Consider the following 26,925-nt stretch of genomic DNA (forward strand, 5'->3'; position numbering starts at 1 on the left):
CATTTTCTTGTTGTATCAGAGAGGCTATTTCTACTATGTCTTGTGTACTTTCTCAGGTTCGTGAAACCTCTCTTCTAGGAATGGTTTCCTCTCTCATTTTGTGTTTATTTTCATTAAAACTCTCCCAGAACATTCATGAATAGAATCTTTTATTGCTTCTGAAGTTTAATTCTGTAATACTGGAAGGTAGAGTGAAGAAGATGATTTTTTTCTTTTGTACATTAATAATTTATTAGGAAAGTCAGGTAAAGTGTAAAGCTTGGTTATGTGTATATATATTATATCCTGTTGTCTTAAGGGACCCCCATCACTTGGGGAAAGTGATACTCTTCCCTTGATTTGACCGTTTAGCTAGAAACTGAAGACTGTCTTTCTAAACATTCTTTTACACATAGAAAGTGGGTTTAGGTTACCTTTTCCTTGCTGCTTGCATATCTGTATGTTCTGATTGATTCTAGTTTTGTTAATTTATTTGTATATTACTTTCTATTTTTCATAGTGTAAATATTTTTAGTCTCATATTTTTCATAGTTTGAATAATTCAGACATTAATTCAAGGGTATTTTTCTTGTTCCCAAAGATATGGAAGAACTATAGTAGGAATCATTGGTGAGGGCAAGTCTGGGTTCGTATTTTTTCACTGACTCACTTTTCACGTTTTTGCAGAACTTCTCATATTAAGTAATCTGTAAAAAGAGAGGTCTTGATTAGTAAGTGACCGTTAGTGAACTGCCTCTAGATGCACGTTAATATCGAATGAGGAATTTAAGCAATATTTTTACTTTTAGTTTGATGAATAATGTTTGTTTATGTGTGTTAAATTTTTAAAACTGTAAGCACAAGGGACATACTGCAAGATTAAAAGGTGCTTTCTTTTATAGGTGTGTGTTTTGTTGTGCTGTTTTTACATGAAATCAAAATGCCGATAAGACCAGATCTCCAGGTATGTAGTTCTAGACCAAAAGCAATAATAGTAAAACCTTGGATTGTGACTAACTTGTTCCTCGAGTGTTCCACAAGATGAGCAAATATTTCTCATTTTAACTTGATAAATGAGCAGTGCTGTGCAATAGTGTATAGGTAATACATGGTGCTGAACATCACATGATCCACGTGAGCCAATGGCTGTTCCTCCCCACTGGGAATTTGAGTGGTTAACTCTCACAGCAAGAGGCTGTGGAGATTTCTTGTATAGATGAAAAATCTTTCACTTCAAAGGAGACTAGGGAGATGTGTAAAATGTGGGAAGGAGTACAAAATTTTGTAGAAAAGTATCATCCAAATAAGGATATAGCATTGCAAGCAATAAATCTGTTTAACAACACTACAGTGTGCATTTCTGTCAGATTCCTCTGAAAAGGCAAAAGCAAGTATCGGCGGGGAGGTTCCTTGTTAAAGTTTCAAGGGAAGGAAAAGGTTCCCTTGAGCCAATAGATAGTGGTGAAAGTTGCCCTACACAGTAGCTCTCCTATCCTTCACACTGGCCGGCCACAAAGGTTTTCAAAGATAGGTGCAGGTGAATTTGTTTATATATATATATATATATATATATATATATATATATATATATATTGTATTGCAGTATTGTAATTGTTTTTGTATGAATATTTTTGGGTTGTGGGATGAATTATCTGAGTTTGCATTATTTGTTATGGGAAAATTTGCTTTGATTTCCAAGTGCTTTGGATTACAAGCATGTTTCCAGGATGAATTATGCTCACAAGCCAAGATTTTACTGCATTTTAATTTTTAAAATCTTCTTTTGTGTACTTATAGGTATTTAGCACATACCAATAGCAATGACAAAGTGCAGATTTTTATAAAATGGTTAAATAGCTAATGTAAAATAAAATGTAACATTTGATAAATATATTTTCAGAAGCTATATTAACATATAAAGTACTAAAGATGTGCTGGATCTATCTATCTTTTACATTGGAAGAATTATTCACTGATGGGTGTATTATACCCAGATATTTTTATTTCAGCTGGTAAAATTGTAAGACACATTTAGATAAATGAAAATTTTTAAGTATCTACTTAACATGTACGCAATGTACTATCAAGTCTCTTCAGTGATCTGATTGTATTCTGAAAAGTTACTACTGAGTTTTTGTGAAAATAATTCTCTGGTTGCATAAGGTAACCAGTTTGTGTTTTGATTCAATATATTTGCCTTTCACTATATTTCCCTAGCAGTTGGAAAAATGCATTGATGATGCATTAAGAAAAAATGATTTCAAGCCCTTGAAAACACTTTTACAAATTGATATTTGTGAAGATGTGAAGATTAGATGCACCAAACAGTTTTTCCACAAGTTGGATGACCTTATATGCAGGGTAAGCATTCATTTTGGTGAATGTTTGTTAAAATATAAGAATTTTTTTTCTAGAAAGAAATACTCCATTAAATCAATGGAAAGGATTGCATCAGTTTGTTTAAAATTATACAAATACTTTTTAGTTTGTAGTGCTGGGGATTGAACCCCGTGCCTTTGTACTGACTTGTATCTCTCAACCTTTATTTTTGTTTGAGACTAGGTCTCAGCAAGTCGTGAGGTTGCCTGGTTGGATTCCAAGTTGGAATCTTTTTCTTAGCCTCTCAGAGTGACTATTATTAAATATTACTAACTGGGGGAAATGATTACCTATTTGAAGTCTAAAAACTTGATCATTATTAAAACCTATAAGCATACTCTTGATGTGGGATACAATACAGATAATTATGGTACTTTTAGAAAAAAAGAAAACTAACAAAAAACCGTGAAATTGATTTCACTTATATAAAGATGTTTTCACACTTCAGAAAAGGTAACTACAGTTAGTTTCCTCCAGTACCTAAGATTTGCGATGTCTTAGAGATTGAATAACAGTTTCTTGGATTTGTCAGTGTTAAATACATGGAACTTTTTGGAATGGAAGGCATTTGATTCATTTTATCATAATGTGAAATTTCTTGACTCTATGCAGATCTTCACTTTTTCCCTGAGTTTGTCATTCACTGACTGGGTGATTTAGGGAAAATTGCTTTTTTGAACCACATTTTCATCCTTTGCAGTATATAGACAATGATAATGCCTGTGTTGTGGATTCTGAGATTTCCTGTGTGTATAATGCTCCTAACGCAATGTTTATTCCTTAATACTTTGGATTTGCAGAAATTTAAATACATACTTTCCATTTCAGGAACTTAATAAAAAGGATATTCAGACTATTTCAGTCATTTTGGTTTCTATTGGAAGATGTGGCAAAAATATCAACATACTAGGACAACCTGGACTTCTAACAATGATAAAACAAGGACTAGTCCAAAAGATAAGTATAGAATATGTAACATTCACACAAAGAAAACATGATTAAAGGTAGAACTTTCCTATGAAGACAGTTAAAAATAGTGAAATGCTAAAAAAATAAATTAATAAAACGTGGAGAATAAAATAATTTTATAATTTATGTTGTATCATACAAAGGTAAAGATTGCAAGGAAACTGTACATTATGTGAGCTCCATGACAGTTGTAGGAAGTTGAGGTCATAAAACTTTTATAGTCCTTACTTGGCTTTGGTTTCCCTTTAGTCCTCGTTCATCATCTCCTAGGATAAAATAGAGGATACTGAATTTTGTCTTTTTGATTGCTGTATAACCAGCATCTAGAATAGTATCGAGGTATACAGTACTCATATATCTGAATTAATTGATTAGACTAAAATAATGCTAAAACTTTTCAAATAGTAAGCATACTAGAGTAATTAAATTTTGGTGATAATTTGTTTTCATCTATGATATATACTTGCATTATAAAAAACAAAGGGAAAAATAAAGATCCTGTACCTGGGATTAGGATTCATTTTATCCCTTCTTGTCTTAAACATGAGAAAACATATACATTAACTTGAAAACAAAAACAGGATATTAAGAGCATAAACTTATTTTGATATATAGGTGAAATAGTTACATTTTTTTAAAGACAAGGTTTTGCTATGTAGGTCAGGCTAGCTTTGAACTTACAATGTAGCCAATCTGGGCTTGAACTTGGAGCAGTCCTCCTGCCTCAGCCTCCCAAGTGCTGGGATTGCAAGCATGTGCCACTGTTCCTAGTTTGAAATTTTAACTTTTAGCAAATCTTTATTCTAAGGTTTACCATATATACAAGTACATCTTAAAAGTTATTAAAATGGAATTTAAAATAACAGATAATTATTTCTTTTTTTTTACATGATTGTCTGGTTTGAAAAATCCAAGGAAATTATTTTGAGTCAAGGAAATTCAAAAGATGAAGCTGTTATAAACGTGATAGAAGACTTATTTGATCTTTTTATGGTAAAAACCACATTGATTGACATTATAAAGCATGTATTTATTTAAAAAATAGTGTAGGTTCTCCATTTCTTGAAACTTCAGTGTTAACAGATTAGTTAGACTTTGCTGTATTATTCATATTGTATTAAGCATTTATAGTGATTTTAATATGGCTAGTTAATAACAAGAAGTTAAATATGTTCTGAATTAAATACAATGTCACTAGGGATATAGCTCAGTGGCACAGTCCTGCCTGGCAAGTGCAAGATACTGAGTTCAATTCCTAGTATCAAAAAAAAAAAAAACCTACAAAGTAATGATTACTTTTAAGTAAATACAATGTCATTTTAATACCATTTGTAATGACTTATAACAGATGAATTATAAATTATTATTCTTTTTTAGGTCATACATGACGTCAGTGATGAAGGTAACAAACATTGTATTTGTTAGAGCAATAATTTGCTACCTGTACTATAATTTTGCAATTCCCATATTTGTCCCCAAATTAGGAATTCACTAATTCAGGGACCCAAAATTTTTTCCTGTAAAAGACTAGCTAGTAGAGTTTTAGACATTTTGGTCAAGAGAGAGAGGGAAAAATGAGAATATTATTTACTTACTTGATAAGAAAAAATTTCTATAATGTTTTATTATTGAAATTAAGATTGATTAATTTTTTTATAATACAGACTTACTAGTGAGAATAACATTCTTATTTAAAGGGATAACATTTAAATTAGGGTTTAAAGTTAGTGCTTCTTATTTTCAAAATTGACTAGAGATGTTCATTTGTTATTAATACAGAGATTTGTTTATGCATGTGACATTAGAGAATGTCTTCGTGCAGAGACTATCAAATACCACTAGCAGTTTAGGACTATTTTGATTGAACATTTTCATTGCTTAGAAGGCAGTAATAGAATTCTGTTTTGTTTCTAATATTTGCTTTGTAAAATATGATTGCTTTAAAGATTAATCACATGAAGGTCACATGAAAGTGCCTTGATTGTGCAATTAAACAGAATTGATATATGAAGTTTTCCTTTTGAATTTTTTAAAACATTACTAGTCCTGTGGTTGGATCTTAAAAAATTACAGCCCTTATAAATTTATGTGGTAATATAGACTGGCTTGATTACTTTTTTCTCATTGCTGAGACAAAACACCTAACATCCAAAATTAAGAAGGGAAAGGTTTATTTAGCTCATAGGTTTTGAAGGTTTCAGTCTGTAATCAGTTGACTTCAAGGCAGAGTGGCATGGCACAGGGGCAACACTGTCACGTGGCAGAAGACAGCAAAGAAAGGAGCACAAAAACAGGGACGAGCAAGACTGTTTTCCTTCCTTACATTGTACTTAGGCCAATCCCTCCTCCAGTGCGGGTGTGGCACTCACAAAATCTCTTTGCTGGGCCAGGGATATAGTTCAGTGGCAAGGGTGCCTTCCTGGCAAGTGCAAGGTCCTGAGTTCAATGCCTGCTACAAAACAAAACAACCAAAATCTCCTTGCCCTCCTATTGCACAGTATGAGGTTGTTTACAAAGTGAGGACCCTGGCTCCCTGCTGAATAGCATAAACTTCTAGACTTAAGTTTACACAGTATATCAACCATAACAGAAATGTTGCCACTTAGTTTAACTTTTCAAAGTTAAAACTGGAAAAATCTAGAGTATGTAAAGCAGCTTGATTTTACTTGCCATTCAGTAACCTTAGTTATCATCAAAAGAACTTTGTTGAAATGTGTAAGAACTGTATTTTCAGTGTTATAATTTGGGGCTCAGTTCATTAACCCGAGTTCTTAATGCGGCAGCCACAATTTAAATACCAGAGCTTCACTGTTCAGTAATCATGTGTGAGTACAGTTCTCATTCAGAAAATGTTTTGCCTTGGTCCTAAGTATAAGGAGACATAAGATTTTGGTGCTGCTCAGCCATTGTATTGCTGTGTAATAGGGCAAGTAGGAGACTCAACTTCTGTTTCTAATAAAAATTCTGTTAATTGACAATGGCTGAGTTTTATGAGATTATCTTTGAAACTGGTTTATTAAAAATAATAGGTTTAATATGTTCCTCAGAAGACCTATGTTTATTACAACTTTGCAAATAGAATGGCAGCAAGTTTAGTTTGTATGACTGATTTGCTAACATTTTATGTTTTGAAAAATTTTTCAATTGTATGTGGAAAATGCAGAGGATGTTACTACTACTTCATCCTTCACTTATGGCTAGCAAGTGTCTTGTTCCAGGCAGTCAATTTCAAGTTATTTTCTCTTTGTGTGAGTTGAGGAAGACTTTCCCAGGATTGGTAATTGCAGTTGATATAAACTATTTGCAACCTTCAAAGCCAGCAAAGTTTTAGATGAATTATTGTTGATTTAAGTAACAGTTAATTCTGCCTTTCCATTGATTTGATTTTTTTACAATTACATTGAAATATAGCCTAAATTTTTAAGTTTTTAGAGAAAAAGCCCTAAACCATTATGTATTTTCATCCCAGTTTTTGCAGTATAGTTGTGTTGGAAAGTTGTACATTTGGTGTAACACTGTTTCTCTGACTTAAAATATTTTTAAAATGTGCTTTGTGAAGCAGCATGTAGAATTTCCTTGTGTCTGAATGTATTCAGTATTGATAGTGCCGTCCTTTCAACTGAATTATAGCTTAGTTCATTAACATATTTTTGAAGGCAAAATATGTCGACTGTCTTTATAAGCACAAAAATGTTTGAGGTATGACTAAAAATTAATGATACCAGTTTTCCAAAATGCTTCAAAATAGAAATTTGCAGTTTTGCGCTGTATTTTTTTATATACCTGAAATGTGAAGCTGCAATGCGAGGTTGCTTTATGCTTCATGGTGTTCTGACCAGTTGGCCTTATTCAGAACTGTGCTAGGATAGGCTTTCCTTTAATTGAGAAAAGGACTGAAAATAATTTATAATTAACACATATTAATACTTTAACACTCTTATTCAGGTAAAAGGCAAATAGTGGACAGTTTCATACCTCGAATTTGTGCCTTGGTTATCGATTCAAGAGTGAATATTTCTTTTCAGCAGGAGGTAAAAATCATTTGACTATCTTTTAAAAACCTAAAAATAATGAATTGGAGAAAATGTGATAATTCACTAAATGAAAAAGTTATTTTTTGTTGGACTAAATTAATCTTTGGAATATATTTCTGTTGTCTTTATAATTAGTTTTAAGACCATATTTCCTGTTTAAAATTTGTATCCATATGTGTATGCCTAGAAAATAAATTTCACTATCTCAGATTAAGAATTAAGTACTTAAATGTCAAAACTAACCTATATGTATATATGTACATGGATGTAACCATAAGAATAAAAATAAGGTAACTTTTTGGCATCCTTAAATCTTAAAATAGAATATAAAATGTGTAATTTATAACCAACTGTCTCTCAGCAGAGGACTTAAATCTAAAACATACAAAGACTTGAAAAGAATCAAACCCCCAAGAATCAGAGACCTAGTCCAGAAATGGGCATCAGATGAAGAAATATACAATTGGCAAAAAATATTTGAAAAAATGTTTAACATTGTCACTTAAGAGATGCAAATTAAAACACTGAGATTCCATCTCACCACAGAAAGAATGGCTAGTATCAACAAATCAACTAGTAACAAATACTGGAAGGGAAGGTGGGGAAAAGGAACCATTCTCCACTATTGGTGGAAATGTAGACTGGTGCCACCACTGTGGAAATAAGTATGGAGATTCCTCAAAAACTAGGGCTATAGGTCCCATTTGACCCAGCTATTCCCCTTCTGAATTAAAAACATCGTACCACAGTGTTCTTATAGCAGCACAATTTGTCATAGCTAAATCTTGGAAATGATCCCAATGCCCATCAGCTGAGGAAGGGGTAAAAACTAGGTGGTCTTTTTATACAATGGAGGACTACTTGGCCATAAAGAAGGATAAACTTGAAACTTACAGGTAAATGAATATAATTTGAGACCGTACTCATGAAATCAGACTCACATGTGTAAATATCATATTGTCTCCTAACGTGAAAAGCTAAGAGAATAAGATCCAAAATGTACAATAGATCCTGTGAAATCAGAAGAAACTGTTGGAAAGGAAATGAAAGGAGAAAAGGCAGGAAAAGCAATATATGTGTGTGTGTGTGTGTGTGTGTGTGTGTGTGTGTGTGTGTGTGTATACGTATAGTGATGGTTACACTACTAATTTGGTTTGTGTGAATTGTTTGGTCTGATTTACATGCCTATAACTTGTACTCTGAAAAACTACTCTGAAGATTACAATGCGCAATGTATGAACCATTGTTGCTGTCCTATTATCTTGTTTTAAGAGTTTGTTTCATTGGTTTTTTTTTGTTTTCAGTCTTTAAAATAGACAATTATAAAAAATTATTTTGCAAAGTATAAATGTTTTAAGTACAGAGGTCATGTTCTATTTTTGGTACCTTTCAGTTACGCGTTTAATACTGACTGCCTTTTTGTATATATATATATATGTATATACACAGACACATATATGTAAACATACTTTAGTCACTTCTATACATAAAATTCAGTGATTAGGAACAAATTAGACTAGTAAGTTTATGTGTCTAAATGATGTTTTACTTAATATAAGATTAATTCATTATCTATTTTTTTCTTTTCTAGATTTTAAAAAAAATGAATGCCATGCTTGACAAAATGCCTCAAGATGCCAGGAAAATACTTTCTAACCAAGAAATGTTAACTCTCATGTAATAATTTGTACTATATTTTATTAGTACAAACCAGAAATTTAAAGCATGTTTTATAAGACAACTATGAATTTGCATAGTTGTAACTTAAAAGCTTTGTTTTTTTAATGTAATTATGTATTTCTGCAAAAGTTAGTTATACTACCTAGCTGTACATTTCAGTGACTTCCCTCATCCCAAAAGCTTGAGCTTTCTACTTAATTGGTAATAGTTCAGGATAAAATCTGTTATTTTAATTCACAGGAGTAGTATGGGAGAAAAGATTTTAGATGCTGGAGGTAAGCATATCTTTTCAAAATTTGGAATTATTTCAGGTTTATAACTAGTATATAATATCTTTGATTAAAATAATATTGCACTGTGATGACAGTAAACTGGAGTAAAATCAAACAATTTTGATATTAAGTGCAAAAAGTCTTTGGGACAAAATAATTTTTATGACACTAGGAATTAGATAAATATAATTTTTTCTAATGCTAGTTTATAAATAACTAACTTAATTTTCAAATAGACCTGGCTTACCTGTGTAGTGATATTCCTCCCATGATATTTTATGAAATTAGGATGTCTAATACCCTTAAGATTGACAGATGTTTTTAAACAGTATGTTTAGCAAAAGAACTTAAATGTAGGTTTTGGTAGGTTTTCTGTGAGAGAATTTTGATGCAGTAATTTATGTAAAATAAAGCATAAATTAAAAGTAGCCTAGGAAGCTATAAGCATGTACAAAAGTGTGTAAAGATTGTATTTATGAATTAAATTACAACCCTAGAAATGAAAAGGTAGAGTTTGAATATTTAAGAATTTCTTTTAAATTTTATTTTACATTTCACTTTTTTGTTACTCGAATGGATTAAGTCCTCTAATGATATTTCTAATTTATATAAAAAAGTGAAAGATGAATAAAATGCTGCACTGTTTTTGTCTTGTTCTAATACCTTATAAAATGTATGAACTTTTATAAATTTAATTTTCATAATTTCTAATCATACATTGATTAATAATTTTTTAATAGATTATGACTTGCAGGTGGGCATTGTGGAAGCTTTATGTAGAATGACTACAGAAAAACAAAGACAGCAACTGGCAAGTCAGTGGTTCTCAATGGATTTTATTGCTAATGCATTTAAAGAAATTAAAGACTGTGAATTTGAAACAGTAAGTAATATAAAAACAGCAGAAATTAACAGATGTTTTTTATTTAATTGTGACTTCAAAGTCTTTCTGTCTTTTTAAAATTAGGATTGCAGGATATTTCTCAATCTTGTGAATGGCATGCTTGGAGATAAGAGAAGGTAAACATATAATCATTTACTAGTAAACACGACTCAAAAGAAGCATCCAGTGTTGAATTCCTATAAATGTAACTATTTGTTGTTATGTTTAAGTGTAAAGTATGTGTGGATATTTAATGTAAAACTATTCTATATAACATCATTTGGTAAATTGCTGTACTGGTTATCTGAAATAATCCTCTAGTGGCCTTTATTTTGCCTTGCATACTGTAAACAGGAAACATTCATTTTAATTTCATATTAATAATTTTGAATATCTAAATTTGATTTACTATATTCAGAGTGGTGTGTATGTTATTATTTAATGACAAATGATAAAATGATAAAAGATATATACATGTGTTGCTTGAACTACATCTTCATCTACATCATGGATTGAAAATACATAGCAAACAAGTTGTCTTCCTTTGTAGGATTTTTCTGAGGTTAGGAATGAGCGTAGGGTATGTAGGAGGTATTCTCAATGAATGAATTTACATGCATTTTACTTTCTAAGAAAATGAAAGGATGTTCAGTACAAGGAGTCATATTACTAGACTTGAATTATGGGTTCTCCTATCCAATGGGCAGATTTTTAAACCTTGTCTCTGTTTCTTTGTCTGTGCTGTACTACTAGTAACACCTACTTCATGTTTGTTGTGAACATTAAATGAAATAGTTTGAAGTATTATCTTACCGTGAAATAATTCTAAGAATTTAGCCATTTTCATTCGAATTCTTCACTTACATGCTTCTTTTTGCAAATCCTATGAGCGCTTCCATTGTGTTAAAGAGAATAAGTGGTATCTGCTCACACTTGATACTGCATATAAAAAATTTAATGTAATTATTTTAGTCAAAGTGATAGGTTGAATAGTATCCTCAAAATAATACACTTTTCTCTACCCAACCTTACTTTCATTACTTTTTTTAAAAAAAAATATTTAAAAAGTCTCATTGCTGTCTGATTTGTCTTGATTCTAGGCATGATTTTTTATGACTAAACAAGATTATATTATGAAGGTTTTATTAATCTTTTAAACTACTTTGTATTTTAGGGTTTTTACATTTCCTTGTTTATCAGCATTTCTTGATAAACATGAGGTAAGTTTTAAAATGTAAAGTTTTAGTTATAGGATGAAATTTGATGCAAAAGAAATTATGGGGTATAACTGATAAAAATACAAAAATTGCTATAATTAGATCACAAAGACAGCCAATGTGGTATGCTTTATATGCTAGCGACACCAGAAAAAGTTCTATTAGCATATTTATAATCAGGAATCTCTAAAATATAAAGGTTGTAGCTTCTAGTCAAGTCCGTTGCTTTTTACTCATGAATAGCTCCACATTAATATTTTCAAAGTGTTAGCACTTGGAATATTTGTGACTTCTTGAAGCCACCTGATTTCTGTGTAAGGTATTAAAGTATCTCCTTCGATTGTCTCTAAGCGTTCTATTTGTCTACTCTCTTTACCTAGCTATGCTTGTTGTTTCGTTTTAAAAAAAAAGATTTAGGGAATACACTTTTATGGAATATAGTGTTTCTGGTTCCAGTATTAAAAATGAAGCCAATTAAGATAATCAAACATTGGTCATTATTATAAACTTACCATAATTTTCTGTTGCTCTTGTAAGCATACTACATGGTAGTTTTATATATTTATTTTCTTAGCTGCAAATACCATCAGATGAGAACCTTGAAGACTTTTGGATCGATTTTAATCTTGGGAGCCAGACTGTATCATTCTACATTGCTGGAGATGATGTAAGCTTTATTCAAAACATGTTTGTGTGTGTGTGTGTGTGTGTGTATGTGTATCAAAAAACATTTAAATTTATTTTATGAATATAGATGTCTTTGTATATTTATACTTGTAGTCATTCCTTTAATTTTAGTGTTAGCTGTTACAGTTTTGACTAGCTTAGTAGCCAAGTAGACTAATTAGAAATGAAAATTATTTCTGAGATTTTTGTTGAACAAAAGTCAATACTAAATTTTAATAGTTTTTAATGAGATTTTCATAAATTACATTAGTGGTACACAATTTTACATTTACATGAATGAAGTTAATTGACTTTTAAAAAGACAAAAGCAGAGACAGAGAATTTCAACAGTAGAGTGTATGCTTAACATGTGCAAGGCACTGGATTTGATCCCAGCACCACATTTAAAAATAAAAAGACAGATACTTGTTTCTCATCTACTGTATAGAGCTACTCTATCAAAACTAACATTATGAATGAAAAAGCCATCAATCATTATCTGTTAGTCTGCTCTTTTAATATATGGGTTGATATATAGATTGCATTTGAAAGTGAATTTTCTTTTTTGCTGTATCATATCTGCATTTAAACCTTCTGAATGCAGGCTCTACTTACTAACCGCTTATTTTTACTGAGAGAAATGCTACAGTCATTGTTTTGTGTACCTCTTACTTGGTACACTGATACATTCTAACTCAAGTTGTATAGTCACTTCACCAAATCCTGAATGAGACTTTACAGCTTTTACTAATTTCACTGGCTGATGTTTTAGTCATATTATTGTGTTTCTTAGAATATTGCTTTTTTGTATAAAGGTAAATTTTACCAGAGAAATTAGCCAAATATCTCTTATTATTTCCACATACTTTGTTTTTATATTACTTTTTAGAATGCTTAGTCAAAATCTAGTTCTAGAAATTTGTACTATTTCTCCCGGAGTTACAGTTTTCATTAGTACATTTCACCTAAATGGTTTGTTAGTAGTAGTATTAACTGAATTTTCTTTCAGAAACAGAAATTTTGTTTTTATGAGAAGCCAGTAGTATTGCTTGGCTAGAAAATAATCCAAAATATAGCGTACCTGTGAGGGAAACCATAAAACACATTTATAAAGTATGTATTAGATAGTGATTAAGATGCTGAGGGATTCGTCTTCCTAAAAATGTATTTCACATCCTCTCTGTGTTTTCCTTATATTTTCTCTTCCGCTGCCTAGAAATAATTCCGCACATAGTAACAGCTTAAACTATTGTTTTGTTTGTTTCATACAGTTTACAAGGCTCCATGTGCCTAATTCCTGGCAGTTTCTCTGAAAATCTGTTATCATTCTCTTGTGTTGAAGGTATCTCTTTTTCTCTCAAAGATCATGTTCATCTCAGGTTTCACTGTCTCCGGTGTGTCAGCCTACAACATCTCCTTTAAATCTTGCGTGTTAATTCCTTCCTAGTTAGGTTTCAGCATAAATCTTACTTTCTTATGGAAGTAGTCTCTGGTCACTCAGTATGATATAACTCTGTAGCCACATACATTGCCCTGTTTATTTCCTATGTAATAGTAGTTGCCCCTTAAAATCATTTTGTTTATTCTTTGTTGTCTATTTCCATTGGAGAATATGATATTCATGGAATTAGGACCAGCTTTCCCTTTTGTATAACTATTCAAAGGCTCAGATTGAGCCCTTAAATGAATAAGTGGACTGTTGCAAGATATGTGGTTAGTGCATACAGTGCATGGGGATTGGAAAAAATAAGGCATTGAAGAGCCAGTGATGAATATGAGAGGTAACAACAATGAGTATTTATCAAAATTTGCCTAGTTGTCAGAAATACACAAGGCACTGGGGAGCACGTTCATGTAAAACGTACTGTCTGGGTGTGGGGATGAATTTAAGAGAGGCAAGACTAGAGGCGGTTATGAGGATTTTGTAATCCTGTGAGAAATCACAGTCACATAGTTGGGATGAATGAATCCTAAAGAGACTGAAAAGGAGGAAGAATTGAGCAAACTTGTTTGTAGTAAAAGTGGATTAATAAAACTTAGGTAACTAGATAGATAGAGATGCTATCATATATTTTATAGGGGAAGCAGTCTAGCTTTAAGTTGGAGACATTTGTGGACTATTTTGCTGAAGATATCTGGTAGGCAGTTGGATATCTTGGTTTCCTAATCACCTGGAAAAACTCAGCTACAAGCAGAATTATAGAAGCTACTTATATGTAGATGATAAATAAAACCATTGAATTGAATGAATTCCATTTTAAAATAACCACAGAAATGTGCATTGCAATAATATAGGTAGAAGAAACTAGTCCAAAGGATATATAAAGATTAAGTTAAACTAAAACAGATTAAAAGAGTATAGAGTACTACGTAAGTCATGGCAAAGAATTTTTTTGTTGTTTTGTTTTTCCTTTTGTTTTAAGAAAGCATGAAATATGTCTAGGATGTTAAAATAAAAACTAGTGACTCATGGAAGAGCAGTGTCACTTAAATGATAAAAGTTCTAAGCATTCTTGAAAAGTTGAAATCTTTGTAAAAGAGGTCAAGTTAAGGGGAAGAGAGACAGGGTAATAGAGTAATATCAAGTAAAAGGAAAGATTCAGGATAACTAAAAGGAAACTATTGGAGGGAAATAGATCACCCACCATAAAATATGGATAATAGGAGGTAAGAATATTTGGGGATTTTATGCTATGATTTCTAGTCCTAAATTTTTTTATAAATTGCACATAATAATAAAAAGTGGAAGCAGTTAACAAGTTACCTAAGGATATGAAGAAGAAGCAAGAGTCACTTTAAAGTTGGCACTGGCCTGTATCTCAAAGCAGAAAATTCATGTGAGGCTTCTCAAAACTTAGGAGAGAAACAAAAATGCCACCACTTTTCTCTTGACACTGAGGTTTTGAGATGTGGCAAAATTAACACCCTAATCGGGGAAAGATACTGTTAGGATTTTAAAATGAGTATTACTGTGTACTTCTTTTTATGGTTAAGACTTAGAAAATAAAATTAACACCACTGCATAAAAAATGACATCTTTTTTGTCCATTCATCAGTTGCTGGGCATTTGGACTGTTTCCCAGATTTAGGTATTACAAAGTGTGCCTCTATAAACATGGGTGCACATATATCACTGTAGTATATATTGAGAAGATACCAAGAAAGGGAATACCTGCGTCAAATGGAACCTTTAATCCTAGATTTTTGAGGAATCTCTGCATTGATTTCCACCACAATGAAGGATAAATTTGAGACATTTATAGCTAAATGGATAGACCTCGAGACCATACTTATAAGTGATACAAATTGGGCACATGTGTAAATACCATATTGTGTCTCTAGTGTGAGAGTGAAAATGTAAATAGAAACCAAAATATATAATAGGTATTGTGAAATAAGTAATTGTTCAAAGAGAAAGAGGAATGGGAGGATGGAAGGGAAAAGAAAAAAAGGATAAACGGAAGCAAAGGTTTGAAAAGGGAGAAGAGAGGTTAAAAAGAGGCGAGGGGAATGGAAAAAAGGAATTAAGATATATCGTGTACAGGTATAAATTCCCTACAGTGAATGTGATAATTATGCATATTTAAATTGTGCCAATAAAATTATTTTAATTAATAATAACAGCACCATTGTTTCCTCTTAAGCATAAACAAATTTATTTAGCATTTATTATGTGTAGTCAGTTGAGCAAGAAATATGTTTCATGAACTTAGTGCTGTTTCTAAAAATAATTTGTAGTTTATATATCTTAAAATTGATGTTTAAATAAATTTTAATCAGAACTAAGTGCCTATTAATGATCAAAGTCTGTTTTTAAATTTAAGGATCATCAATGGGAAGCAGTCACTGTGCCTGATGAAAAAGTGCAAATGTACAGTGTTGAAGGTACTAATTGTCTTTTATAATTATCTTTTAGTTCTTATGTGGAATAGGAATTGCATCTTCTCTGGGATGAGAACATAGACTGATGAAAACAAAGTCAAAATTTTCAGATTTTAGTATTTATCAGTATGTCAAATTCCTTGTTTACATTTTCCTCGGATCTCCCAGTTCCCTGTTCTCCATGTAGTCTGAAGCCAGCGATCAATCTGACTGCTTTCTGGTCAGTGTTTCTAAGGCTGTTGCACGTTCAGCTCATTTTGATTAAATCCAAATGTCCAATTTCTGCATTTCTGTAAGTAGAATTGTATGACACTACTGGACAAAATTATAATTTGGCAGATAGGTCCCATCATAAATTTAGATACTGACATTTTAATTATTCAGTGAACATTAAAATAGCTTATTGTGGTTTTTACCTGCATTTTCCTGATGACCAGTGATGTTGAGCACCTTCTATATGCTTATTGGACAGTTATATATTTTCCTTTGTGAAATAACTTTTTTTTAAGTTTTTCTGATTGGACTATCTTTTTATTATTGACTACCAGGAGTTCTTATGTATCCTGGATAGCAGTCCTTTGATTGATATGCTTCATATTTTCCTTTGGTCTCCATCTTGTTTATTCATTTCTTAATGATGTCCTTGGTGATACCATTAAGTCTACTTGAACAGTTTTATGATTGTTTCTATAACCTAAGAAATCTTTGCCTACTTCTCATGTCACAGAGAGTTCTTCTGGTTTTCTGTAAAACCTTTATAGGCTTATTTGCATTAGTATGATCCAGCTCAAATGAATTTTTAGTTATGGGATCATGCAGGAATTGAAGTTCTTTTTTATATGGCTGTGCAGTTATTCCAAGATTATTTGCTGAAATAACTTTCCTTTCTCCATTGAGTTTCTTTGGTTCCTTTGTTGAAAACGATATGATTAAATAAGAATAGGCCTTTTTGTTGGTGCGCTAATCTGTTACTTTGAGCTGTTCGCCTTTTTTAAATGCCAGTATCAGTTTAGTGAACTTTAATGATTACTCATGCTGTCAACTGCTATAAGTATTCCAAGATTGTTTTGTAAAGTGTGAGTCTTTTGAATGTCTACATTTATTTCAGAATGTTTTTATCAGTCACTCCAGAAACCTTGCAGAATTTATGAATGAGTTGTATATCAGCATGTGGGAAAATAACATGTTAACAATGTCTCAATTCATAAATATATATATATATATATATATATATACATATATATAAATATATATATATATATATCCCCATTTAGTGAGACAGTTTTTCATACTTGCCCTCTTTTAACTTGTGTTATAATAAATTTCATGTAACTGTCTTAAATCATTCATTTCTTCCTATTTTGTCTTTTATGGATACTGTAATTATTTCAAAGACCATATATTAACTGTAACTACTAGATCATGTTTGGGTCATATTCTGAGGTCTGTTGTTTTCTTTCTCAGCCATTCATACATTGTTTTTTCTTGGTGTGTAAAGTAACTTTATGGTAAAGCATTTCATATATGAAACAAATACAGAGGCTCCAGATGGTTCTTTGATTTTCAAGGGTTTGTCTTTGTAGGATGGAGAACTGATTTTCATTCAATCATGGATGCTAGTCTACCTTAGTACTCACTTTAGTAGCTTCCTCTCTGTCTTGTTTGCCTGTGTTCCTCAGTGTGGTCATTGCAGTCTGTTGATTACGAACTGCCTCTCTGTCTTACGAACTTGAGAGAGACTGTGAAAGATACATTTGTGCCTTTAAAGATTCCTTACCCTGCTTTCCAGCTTCTCATTCCGCTCAGTCCAGAATTTAGCAAATGTTTTGAGGGAGAAACTGACCTTGTGCTTCAGGCCAGCCCCCCGGCCACATTTTCTAAGTCTGCAATATCAATGGGCTGTCAACCCTGCTTTTAAAAAAATTTTGATAAGTACATAATAACTGTCTGTGTTTATGAGGTATCCGGTATTCATACACGTGTACAGAGTGGATGGGCTACCTAGATCAGTTGCACAAGAGAACTCTTGCTTTTGCCATCTTTTTGTGCTGCCCTACAATACAGACAAAAATCATTCATTCCTTTAAAATCTCTTAAGTTTTCTATTTTTTTATTCCAGGCCTTACTGATCTGTTAAATACTCAGTGATTTGTCTTTATTCTAGCAGTAGAATTGACTAATGGTGCACATTTCTCCCTCAGCCTCCCAAGCATTCTAGGAAGCTGAGGTAGAAAGATCACAAGTTCAAGTACAACCTGGCAATTTAGCGATTTACTGAGACCCTGTCTTAAAAAAAAATGGGAAGGGCTGGAGTTGTAGCTCAGTGCAAAAGCATATTGATGCATGCCTTTAATCCTACCTACTTAAGAGACTGAGGCAAGAGGATAACAAACACAAGGCCAACATGGGCAACTTAATCAGTCTGTCTCAAAAAAAAAAAATCAAAAAGGACTAGGGATGTAGCTCTGGCAGAGGAACAAGCACAAGGCCCTGTGTTCAATCCCTAGTGCCACCAAACAGATCTGATTATTCTTACCATTTTCTAGCTGGAGAGTGACCTGCCACAGTGTTATTATACCTCACTCAAAAGTGGAAGTTTTCAGCATACAAGTTTGGGCTCTAAGTGTTACTTAGAAGTTTTCTGTGTGCATAGGGACCTCCCCTTTCTATTTCTCCAAGAGGAGCTATTTAAAATTATAACTACCTTTAGAATATTTTTTCACCTTTTCCTTTCCTCTCTTTTGCAATGAGATATTTGAGGAAAACATGAATTGTTAAGGTAGGAAAGCCTATAAATTTTGGCTCCTGCATTTTCCTATATCCTTGCATCTAGATCATTTTTTAAAAAACTCCTATGTAAATAAAAAGATGTTACCTACTATTGAAGGATAAGTTCTTTGAATTCTTCATTCACATTGTCTACATCAGTGCTCCGTGAGTTTGTATCTTTTATATTCTTCCTTTCAGTAGTTTTTTCCACCTTTATTGGCATATAAAGAGATTCACATGTCTGCATTTTAAAATGGAAAGCAAGCTTGGATCTTGTATTTTCTTCTTTTTCCATTCATAGCAAATTTTGAAAAAAGTGGGTTTTACTCTTTACTTTTCCTTTTGTTACTAACTTCTGTTCTTAATGTTATATATTTATCTCACTGAAATTGTTCAACTGTCAAGATAGTACCTTTTATAATGAAAATCTGTATATGTCAGTCCTTATATTGATTTTTTCCTCACATTTGGTATTGTATTGTTGACCACAGTTATTTTTAAATATATTTGTCCGATTTTCAGCTGAATTCTTGAGTGCAGATATAAAATGAATGTCCAAAGCCTATTTGTAGTTAGAATTGGTATGGTGGTACATTTTCAAGTATCTAAAAACTGTGTCTGAAACTGAACTTACATGTACCCAAAGATCTCCTCAATTTCTTTCCTTAAAAAATGGTAGGATAAACTGCTAAATTCTCCATATACAGTGGTTCTTGACTGTTTTCCTCTCCTCTCATGGAAATTAACCAGTTTCCATGTTCATTCATTCAACCTCTTAACACCTTTTTTTTTAATTTCTTCTCTTATCTTTTGTTCCATGTTTGATTAACATGGAATACTCTGTGCAGACCTTTGGGTTAACAAATTGGGTTTTTTATGTATGAATTTCATAATTTTTTTGAAATGACTTTTCAGGATGGAAAATATTAATAGTATACTGGAATCCTATAGAACTACCTTGTTTTGTTTTTACAGACTGCTGATCTGTTATCTGTAAATGCTTGGATTTTATAGTAAGCAAGAAAACAACTTTTCTGGAGTCTCAGTAATATTGCTAATAATTGAAATGCAAAGCAAGCTTAATTTTAGTTCATGCAGTCAGAGCAAATAAACTTATTAAAGTATTCAATAAAATATAAGAAACATTAGTACATTCCTATACAGGTTATCACAGTTTATGTAGATACATCTATGTGCACCTGGTGCATAGCACTTAGCAAATCACACATTTTAAATAATTCTAATGTTATATACATGCAAGCAGTGAAATTGGATATTACATTTACTATAAGTATAAAGGGAGCTACAGAAAAAAGTGCATATCAGGATGAACCAATCAAAACTATCCATAAAGATTGTGTTTTAATTTTCATCACCAAAACATGAAAAATTATTTTAAAGCTACCTAAATATTTGTATTAGAAACCTGAAAACATTTTACTTGAACTCATGATATTTAAAAAAAAAATACCATTCTGAGATAGAAACTGTCACCATTACCTAATAATTTTTGGTACCATCAAAGGACATTACTGTGAGAATTTCATGACTGTAATTGCCCAAAAGCAAATAAAATCCTTTACTTGGGCAGGGCTTCTAAGAATCAGAATTTTTCAGAGCCCAGATGGGTATTTTGTCCTTTAGGAAAAATGATTGAATGGCCTACAGATCTTTTTTAGTTATATAGAATACAGTTTCCTGTGTTGTATGATGCTTCTCCATCAGCGTACTTTCCACTGCACAAAAGTATACTCTGGAGGCAGATGTGGAAACTTCTCAAACAATAGTAAGAACCCTCTTAAAAACAGTGGCCTTGATGCTGGACCTTTAGGTCATAATATAGGCAACTTAATTTGGTGCCTGTTAAAATTTTGGAAACTTTGCTGGGAGATGATATGTGACTACTTCTTATAAACTGGTACTTACAGTATTTAACTTTTCACTGGATTGATAAAATCTTTGGGAAACCAGGAATATATTATTCTTCACTTTCTTATTTTTTTTTTTTTGTCTTTTTCCTTTTTATCCGTACCGGGGATTGAACTCAACGACTGCCTGCTTGCAAGGCAGGCGCTTATGCTGCTGAGCTAAATCCCCAGCCCCTATTCTTCACTTTCTTCACATTTAATTTTTTATCAGATGTTATTTACTATTAATATATTTAATATAACTTTATATTTAATAGAAATATTTGACAAGCTGATTATGCATAGAAATACAGAATTATAATGAATTAAAGCTACTGTCTATTTTGCCTTTTTAAAATTAAAAGAACTCTTTCAGCTGTTATCAAGAAATACTTTGTTAAGAAAGTACTAGGATCTGCAATCTGCTCTGGGCTTTATATCATTAGTTATGGCAGTACCATATAACTTAGTGATCAGGACACTGACTGAAAGATAAATTGACCTGACTTTTTTTATATAGGCACTTAATACCAAAATTAATTAATTTAAACACTATTCAGTTCTGAAGTTTGAATTTTGATTTAGTTCATTTTAATTAAAGTATTGTGTATTTTTCTTAATCATATAGCATGGTATAAATTAGACTAATGTGATATTTTTGTGTTCAGTGCGACAATCAAAGAAGCTATTGACTATAATCCTGAAAAATACAGTAAAAATTGGTAAGAGAGAAGGGAAAGAACTGCTTTTGTATTTTGACGCATCACTAGAAATCACCAGTGTGGTTGAAAAAATTTTTGGTGCCAGTAAATACAGGGTAAGTTTTTAAACTAACATTGAATAAATATTTACTGTATACAATTTCAGGCTATAAATTTCATTGCTTTTTTCTTATTCTAGACTTTTTAAAATGACATGTAGATTTTAGTTCTTTAAATTTGATGGAAGAACTATCAACTAGTCAGCCATATCCTTTGAGACATCTTTTAGAAAGTATCTCAAGCTGGGGATTTAGCTCTCCAGCATAAGCGCCTGCAGAATTAGTAACTATTTATAACATCTGATGAATTCCTTCCATGTGTTTAAAAATTGAAATGAGACAAATACTGTTTTCAAAGTATTACGAAAAGTACACAGATATTACCCAGAAGTACAAAATTGGTGTAAGGAAAATGAAAGAAAGAAATTGAGTCAGGTTTGAAGGTAAAGCATTATTGTGGAGACAGAGTTCAAAACTCGCTTTTAAAGTAGAAGAATAGGATTTAGATAAGATGCTGTCTAGAATAATAGAAACCAGGTACTGTTTAACTGAGAATCTAAGGTGACAATACGTGTGATGTTTTGGAGGGAGATTCTGTTGACAGGTTTGGATGGCACAAAAGATTTTTTAAGAATAACAACTTGCATTTGAGAGGAAGCATCATACAGGAACCAAAATGATGTGCTCAGGAGACCGTTAGTAGGAAGTGTTAGTAGGAACTGATGTGTTCCAAGGAAGGGTATTTATTGCATTCAGAGTAATTATTTGATGTAATTTGGTAATTGTGTAAGAAAAAGAGTAGAAAATAATTATATTAAACAAGAAAATTTCATCATTCTGAATTAATTTTAGGAATTTTCCAGAAAACAAGGTGTTTCAGTCGCCAAAACATCTGTGCATATACTTTTTGATGCAAGTGGATCACAGGTATGTTTCTGACTTGCTTTTATTGTTGGACAAAGTTTAAAACTAAATAATAGCAGCACAGTAATAAAGTTGACATTGGAGGGTAAATGTCTAAAAATAAGTAGTATCAATGTAAATGGTATTCTAAGAAAACATGGTATTTTTAAAATTATTAATGATTATTTTAGTACAGAGAGTAGAGAATTATTAATAAATACCAATTTTAGTAACTTTGAAAATTAAAGGCATATGTCTTTCCATTAGTGGCAAAACTTGTTTGCAAAGTGAATTTTTTGTTGGGTCACATCATAAAAATAGATCAAAAAAGAGGTTGATATTTATAAATGTAGGTGAAAGGGAGCTGCATTAAGACAGCCAGTAGTTTTTGAGGACTTTCTATAGTTTGCACTTTTAAAAATAGTTGTTTCTGCATTCTCCAACAGATTCTTGTGCCAGAAAGTCAATTCTCAAATGTTGAAGAAGAACTCACTAATTTAAAAGAAAAATCTAACACCCAAAAGGAATTTGCTAACCCTTCAAAATCTATCAATAACCAAAGGGACAGAAAAAATTGTCAGCCAGAGGTAAATATGGTATCAAAATAGTTATTTATAATCATTGCTACATATAAGTGCAGGATAAAAATCTAGAACTTAAATGTTAATTGTCTTAATTCCTTTTAAAACACAGTAACCAGAAGGTTCTATTTTAACAGATTACATACATGTGTAGGGGTTCGGAATTAAGACAAGGTATACTATGTGCTTAGACATTCTAAGTTAAAGATAGACGAGCTACCATTTTTTCCATCTACCCTTTGTATTTTATCTTTGTTCTTTCTATAATGTATAATATAAATTTATTATGTTTAGAGACTGAATGTCCAAACTGCAACCCAAAACCCATTTATTTAGGAGAAAAATAGCAGTGAATTTAGTAGTTTTTCTTATTCCTTTTACTCTCCCTCAATTGAAAACTTCCTCTAGACCACATCTATTGGAATACCTTTCAGCCTTTTTTTTCCATCCTTGCTAGGACTTTTGACATTATTGAAGGTCTTTTCCTAAGGTCCTCTCCTTCAATAATTTTTTGGTTCCCTAATTTACTTCATACTTCTGCTGCTACATCAGATATACTTCTTTCTCCACTTTTGTTGAAGTTTTCTATGAGTTTTATAACAAGTCTTCTTGCTTTCTTCCATGTAGAAATTTTTCAATTGGCATGATTTGAGTTTAATTTACCATTACATTTATCATTTTAAGTGTACCAGTTTTGTTTTCAAAGTTCTATAGCCACATCTCCACTGTTTTCCAGTATTTTCTTTTGTGTCTCTCTAGCTCTTTTCCTGAAGTCTAACCCCAGACACTGTATTTTGTGCCTCAAATGAGCATTTCCTCTCATAACTTCAATAAAACTACCATTAATTTTTCTTACGATGTCATTGATACCAGCTTCTTGTTTTCCCATGTCTGGAAACGACGAATTGAAAACTGTCCTTTCATAATGTTTCTTGGATTCTTTCTTTCTTACTCCTTTTTCCATTATTCATCTCAGAACACGTAGGTTAATGCTGTAGTTTCTAAATCAGTCTTTAAAACTATTACTTCATTGTCTTAGCTACCTCCAGTGCGCTATTGATTTTTCTGATGTATCAGTATCCTGAGTGTTCTTTTCCTCACAAAGCTTTATGATCTCTGTGATTATCCCATTGACTCAATAATTTTTAACATAGTTTAAAATTTACTCATTCTGTTTATAATTTTAGCGTGAGTAGGAAGGTCATTTTATTATTTGTATGTTGTTCTTATTCTTGGCCCCAAACATTCACATTTTTAAAAATTTTTATTCATGTAACACCTACTTACATTTGCAAGTCTCAGATGCTAGTCCTTTTTTCATGCAGCTTTTCCTTATTATTTTGGCTTTTGCTGACTCTCACCCATAGGCAGCTATCAGTCTCACCATACAATTTGGCATGCTTTTTGTTACTCAGTGTTTTCTCCTTTAGTTTTGTGTATTTAATAAAATTTAAAAGGTCAGATTTCATTTCCTCTGTAGAATTAGATCATTAAAGCTAGCTTTGTTATCTCTGTATCAGAATCACCCTGAGTGCTTATATTAAAGATGATCTTATTAGACCCTTCTTCAAACCTATCAGATCACAAACTGTTGGAAAGGTCTTGACAGCAAAACTGGGAAAGCACACTATTAATAAATTCCTGCTGCATTTTCAATAAGGTTTAAATGAGACATTTATGAATAACTTTTCAGGTCCCATTAATCTTAAAACTATCCTCCTGTCCTCACCATCTGTCTCTCACATCCCACTACATAGCTATTTATAGTTTTTTAAAAAAGCTCTCCTGTGCCTCTACTGTATATAATAAGTCATCATCTACTTGTTTGTAGTTTTTGTGGCACTCTGAAACTCCTATACTTCGTAGGCCCTACTTTTATTTACTTACCTTGTTACTCATATCAGTTACTCTGGAAAATTATAAATCTTTATTAGTATAAGTAGCTGGATCTCTGCCTGTAACCTCTGTACTTCAAAGGCAGTTTAGTCTACACAGATCATTCAGTTTTCAAAGATGTGTGAATGTTTTCAAGAATGCTTAACATTAAGAAAGCATTCAAATAATGTAACACAACTATATATGCAAATATCCTCAAGTTAGAATAGGAAATTGCAAGACATTAGGTAGATTCCTATCAATAAAATAATTCATGCTTGTATATAAAATTACTGTTAGCTAGGCTTGGTGGTATACACCTATAATCACAGGACTTGGAAGCCTGAGGAAGATAGATCTGCAAATCTGAGGCCAGCATGGGCTACATAGTGAGTTCTAGGCCATCCTGGAATAGATTGTAAGACCCTATCTCAAAAAGCCAAAAATAAATTACTGAATTGTGTAAGTCTAGATATTCTGTAAGCACTCTTCAGAACAACAATAAAATTACTGTATTGCATTAAGCCTGGATAGTCTATAAATATTCTGTAAAACAATATTTCTTATTTTGGGGGGCTACTTATTTATTCAATGCCAAACAGGAGGATAAAACCCTTCAAATAGCCTAAAACATGGAAATTTCTGGGTATTGTGTAACTTGAAAAAAAATACATATACAGACAAGAGCGATAGATTAGATGTAGACAGATCTATATATGTATATATATAGAGAGAGAGCTGTATATCTTTTGCATGCAAAGCAATATTCTGAGTAAAATTGCAGTAAAATTAAAAATTAGTTTTAAAACACAATGTATATTTACTGTGGTTATTTCTCACAATTTAAGATAACTACTCCAAGCAAAAGAAAAATGTCGGAAGCATCAATGATTGTTCCTGGTGCAGATAGATACACCGTGAGAAGTCCAGTGCTTTTAGTCAACACATGTAAGTTTTATGGTCTTGAAAGATTGTTAACAAGTTTTATATTTTAAAGAAGGCATTTTTAATTCAGGAACAGGCTAGATATAACTTACTTACAGGTTAATTTAGAGGTACAATAATTGATAAACTATGAAGCACAAGTGTCTTTTTAAGAAGAAAGAGGAAATGAGTATTTAGTTTTCAAAACAGTAATATCCAGCATTACTGATTTTTAATAATTTAAGCAGCAAATAGGATTTAAAACATTGGAGTGATCAGAATGCTTGATCTTAATTCCTCACTCCCAATTTATACTTTGTTCAAATTATCCTCTAGCTAATGATAGAACTAATGTTTTTATAATATGATCAAGATCTATGTCTCATCGTATTTAAAGGATTAAATAAAAACTCAACAATAAATCTTTGTGAAAAATTTAATTCTGGGCACATTGAGTTAAATGAAAGGGAAAAATTCTGCTATATGCTAGTTGCTTTAATAAAATCTTTGTTTTTGTGACATTTTAAGGTTTACCTTCTATTCCAGAAGTCCAGTTACCTACTGGGAAATTGTCTGATATTTGACAGGTTCTTTGTATTTCATAAGACTACAGTTGAATACATGGTCCTTTCTGTCTCTTTTTTCTTTGTAAATGACTTGCACATTTATTTGTCATCTAGATCAAAAACCTTAGATGCATTCTAGAACCTGCCTACCTTTATCATCTGAAATGTATCTCAGTAATAGAAAATAAAAATTTAGTCATTTGCTATCATCCTTTTAGCAACACCACGAAGAAGAAAAATTAAGCCTCCACTACAAATGATGAGTCCTGCAGAAAAAGCTGATATTTATAAAACATCAGAAAATGCAGTGAGTAACAATGTATCATGTAAACCTAGACCATTGGAAGAGAAAAATAGAAGAGCTAATACAGGCAAGGTAACTATACTTTGATCTTTTTTTGTTTGTTTTGTTTTGTTTTTTGAGACAGTCTCACTATGAAGTTCGGGCTAGTGTTGAGTTTACTTTGTAGCCTAAGCTGCTGTCAAATTTGTGATAATCCTGCCTCAGTCTCCTGAGTGCTGGGATTACAGGTTTGTACCACACACCTGGCTAAGATAACTATACTTTGATACTATCTTAAAAATAGTTTTCCTGTCTTTATTTACAAAGCTTTATTTTCATTGCTTTTTTTGTTTCTCTTTTATTTCTTTTCCCTTTGAGGCTGAAGAGAAGGGAGGA

General features: G+C 31.9%; 1 protein-coding gene across 11 annotated transcripts in view; it reads left to right on the forward strand.

Moving 5' to 3' along the window:
• Nucleotides 1-26,925, forward strand: part of Sycp2 (synaptonemal complex protein 2) — a 69,879-nt gene that overhangs the window by 12,272 nt on the left and 30,682 nt on the right. For 9 of the 11 annotated variants that reach the window (XR_010047266.1, XR_010047267.1, XR_010047268.1 and 6 more), the window contains 18 exons: nt 882-943; nt 2,197-2,340; nt 3,187-3,315; nt 4,216-4,320; nt 4,705-4,729; nt 7,273-7,358; nt 8,953-9,038; nt 9,282-9,316; nt 10,054-10,196; nt 10,281-10,333; nt 11,371-11,416; nt 11,988-12,080; nt 15,904-15,964; nt 21,306-21,454; nt 22,250-22,324; nt 22,747-22,887; nt 25,605-25,704; nt 26,465-26,622. Coding sequence is in view for 8 of the 11 variants with exons in the window: in XM_063248083.1 (XP_063104153.1) it covers nt 882-943; nt 2,197-2,340; nt 3,187-3,315; nt 4,216-4,320; nt 4,705-4,729; nt 7,273-7,358; nt 8,953-9,038; nt 9,282-9,316; nt 10,054-10,196; nt 10,281-10,333; nt 11,371-11,416; nt 11,988-12,080; nt 15,904-15,964; nt 21,306-21,454; nt 22,250-22,324; nt 22,747-22,887; nt 25,605-25,704; nt 26,465-26,622 (1,691 nt within the window). In the remaining 3 variants the exon portion in view is untranslated. The remainder of the gene's footprint in view (nt 1-881; nt 944-2,196; nt 2,341-3,186; nt 3,316-4,215; nt 4,321-4,704; nt 4,730-7,272; nt 7,359-8,952; nt 9,039-9,281; nt 9,317-10,053; nt 10,197-10,280; nt 10,334-11,370; nt 11,417-11,987; nt 12,081-15,903; nt 15,965-21,305; nt 21,455-22,249; nt 22,325-22,746; nt 22,888-25,604; nt 25,705-26,464; nt 26,623-26,925) is intronic. The other 2 variants (XM_063248084.1, XM_063248088.1) reach the window with 1 other exon arrangement.

Source organism: Cavia porcellus, unplaced genomic scaffold (genome assembly GCF_034190915.1).
Source record: "Cavia porcellus strain 051 isolate PalLab524CR breed Dunkin Hartley unplaced genomic scaffold, mCavPor4.1 scaffold_5, whole genome shotgun sequence".
Taxonomy (NCBI): Eukaryota; Metazoa; Chordata; class Mammalia; order Rodentia; family Caviidae; genus Cavia; species Cavia porcellus.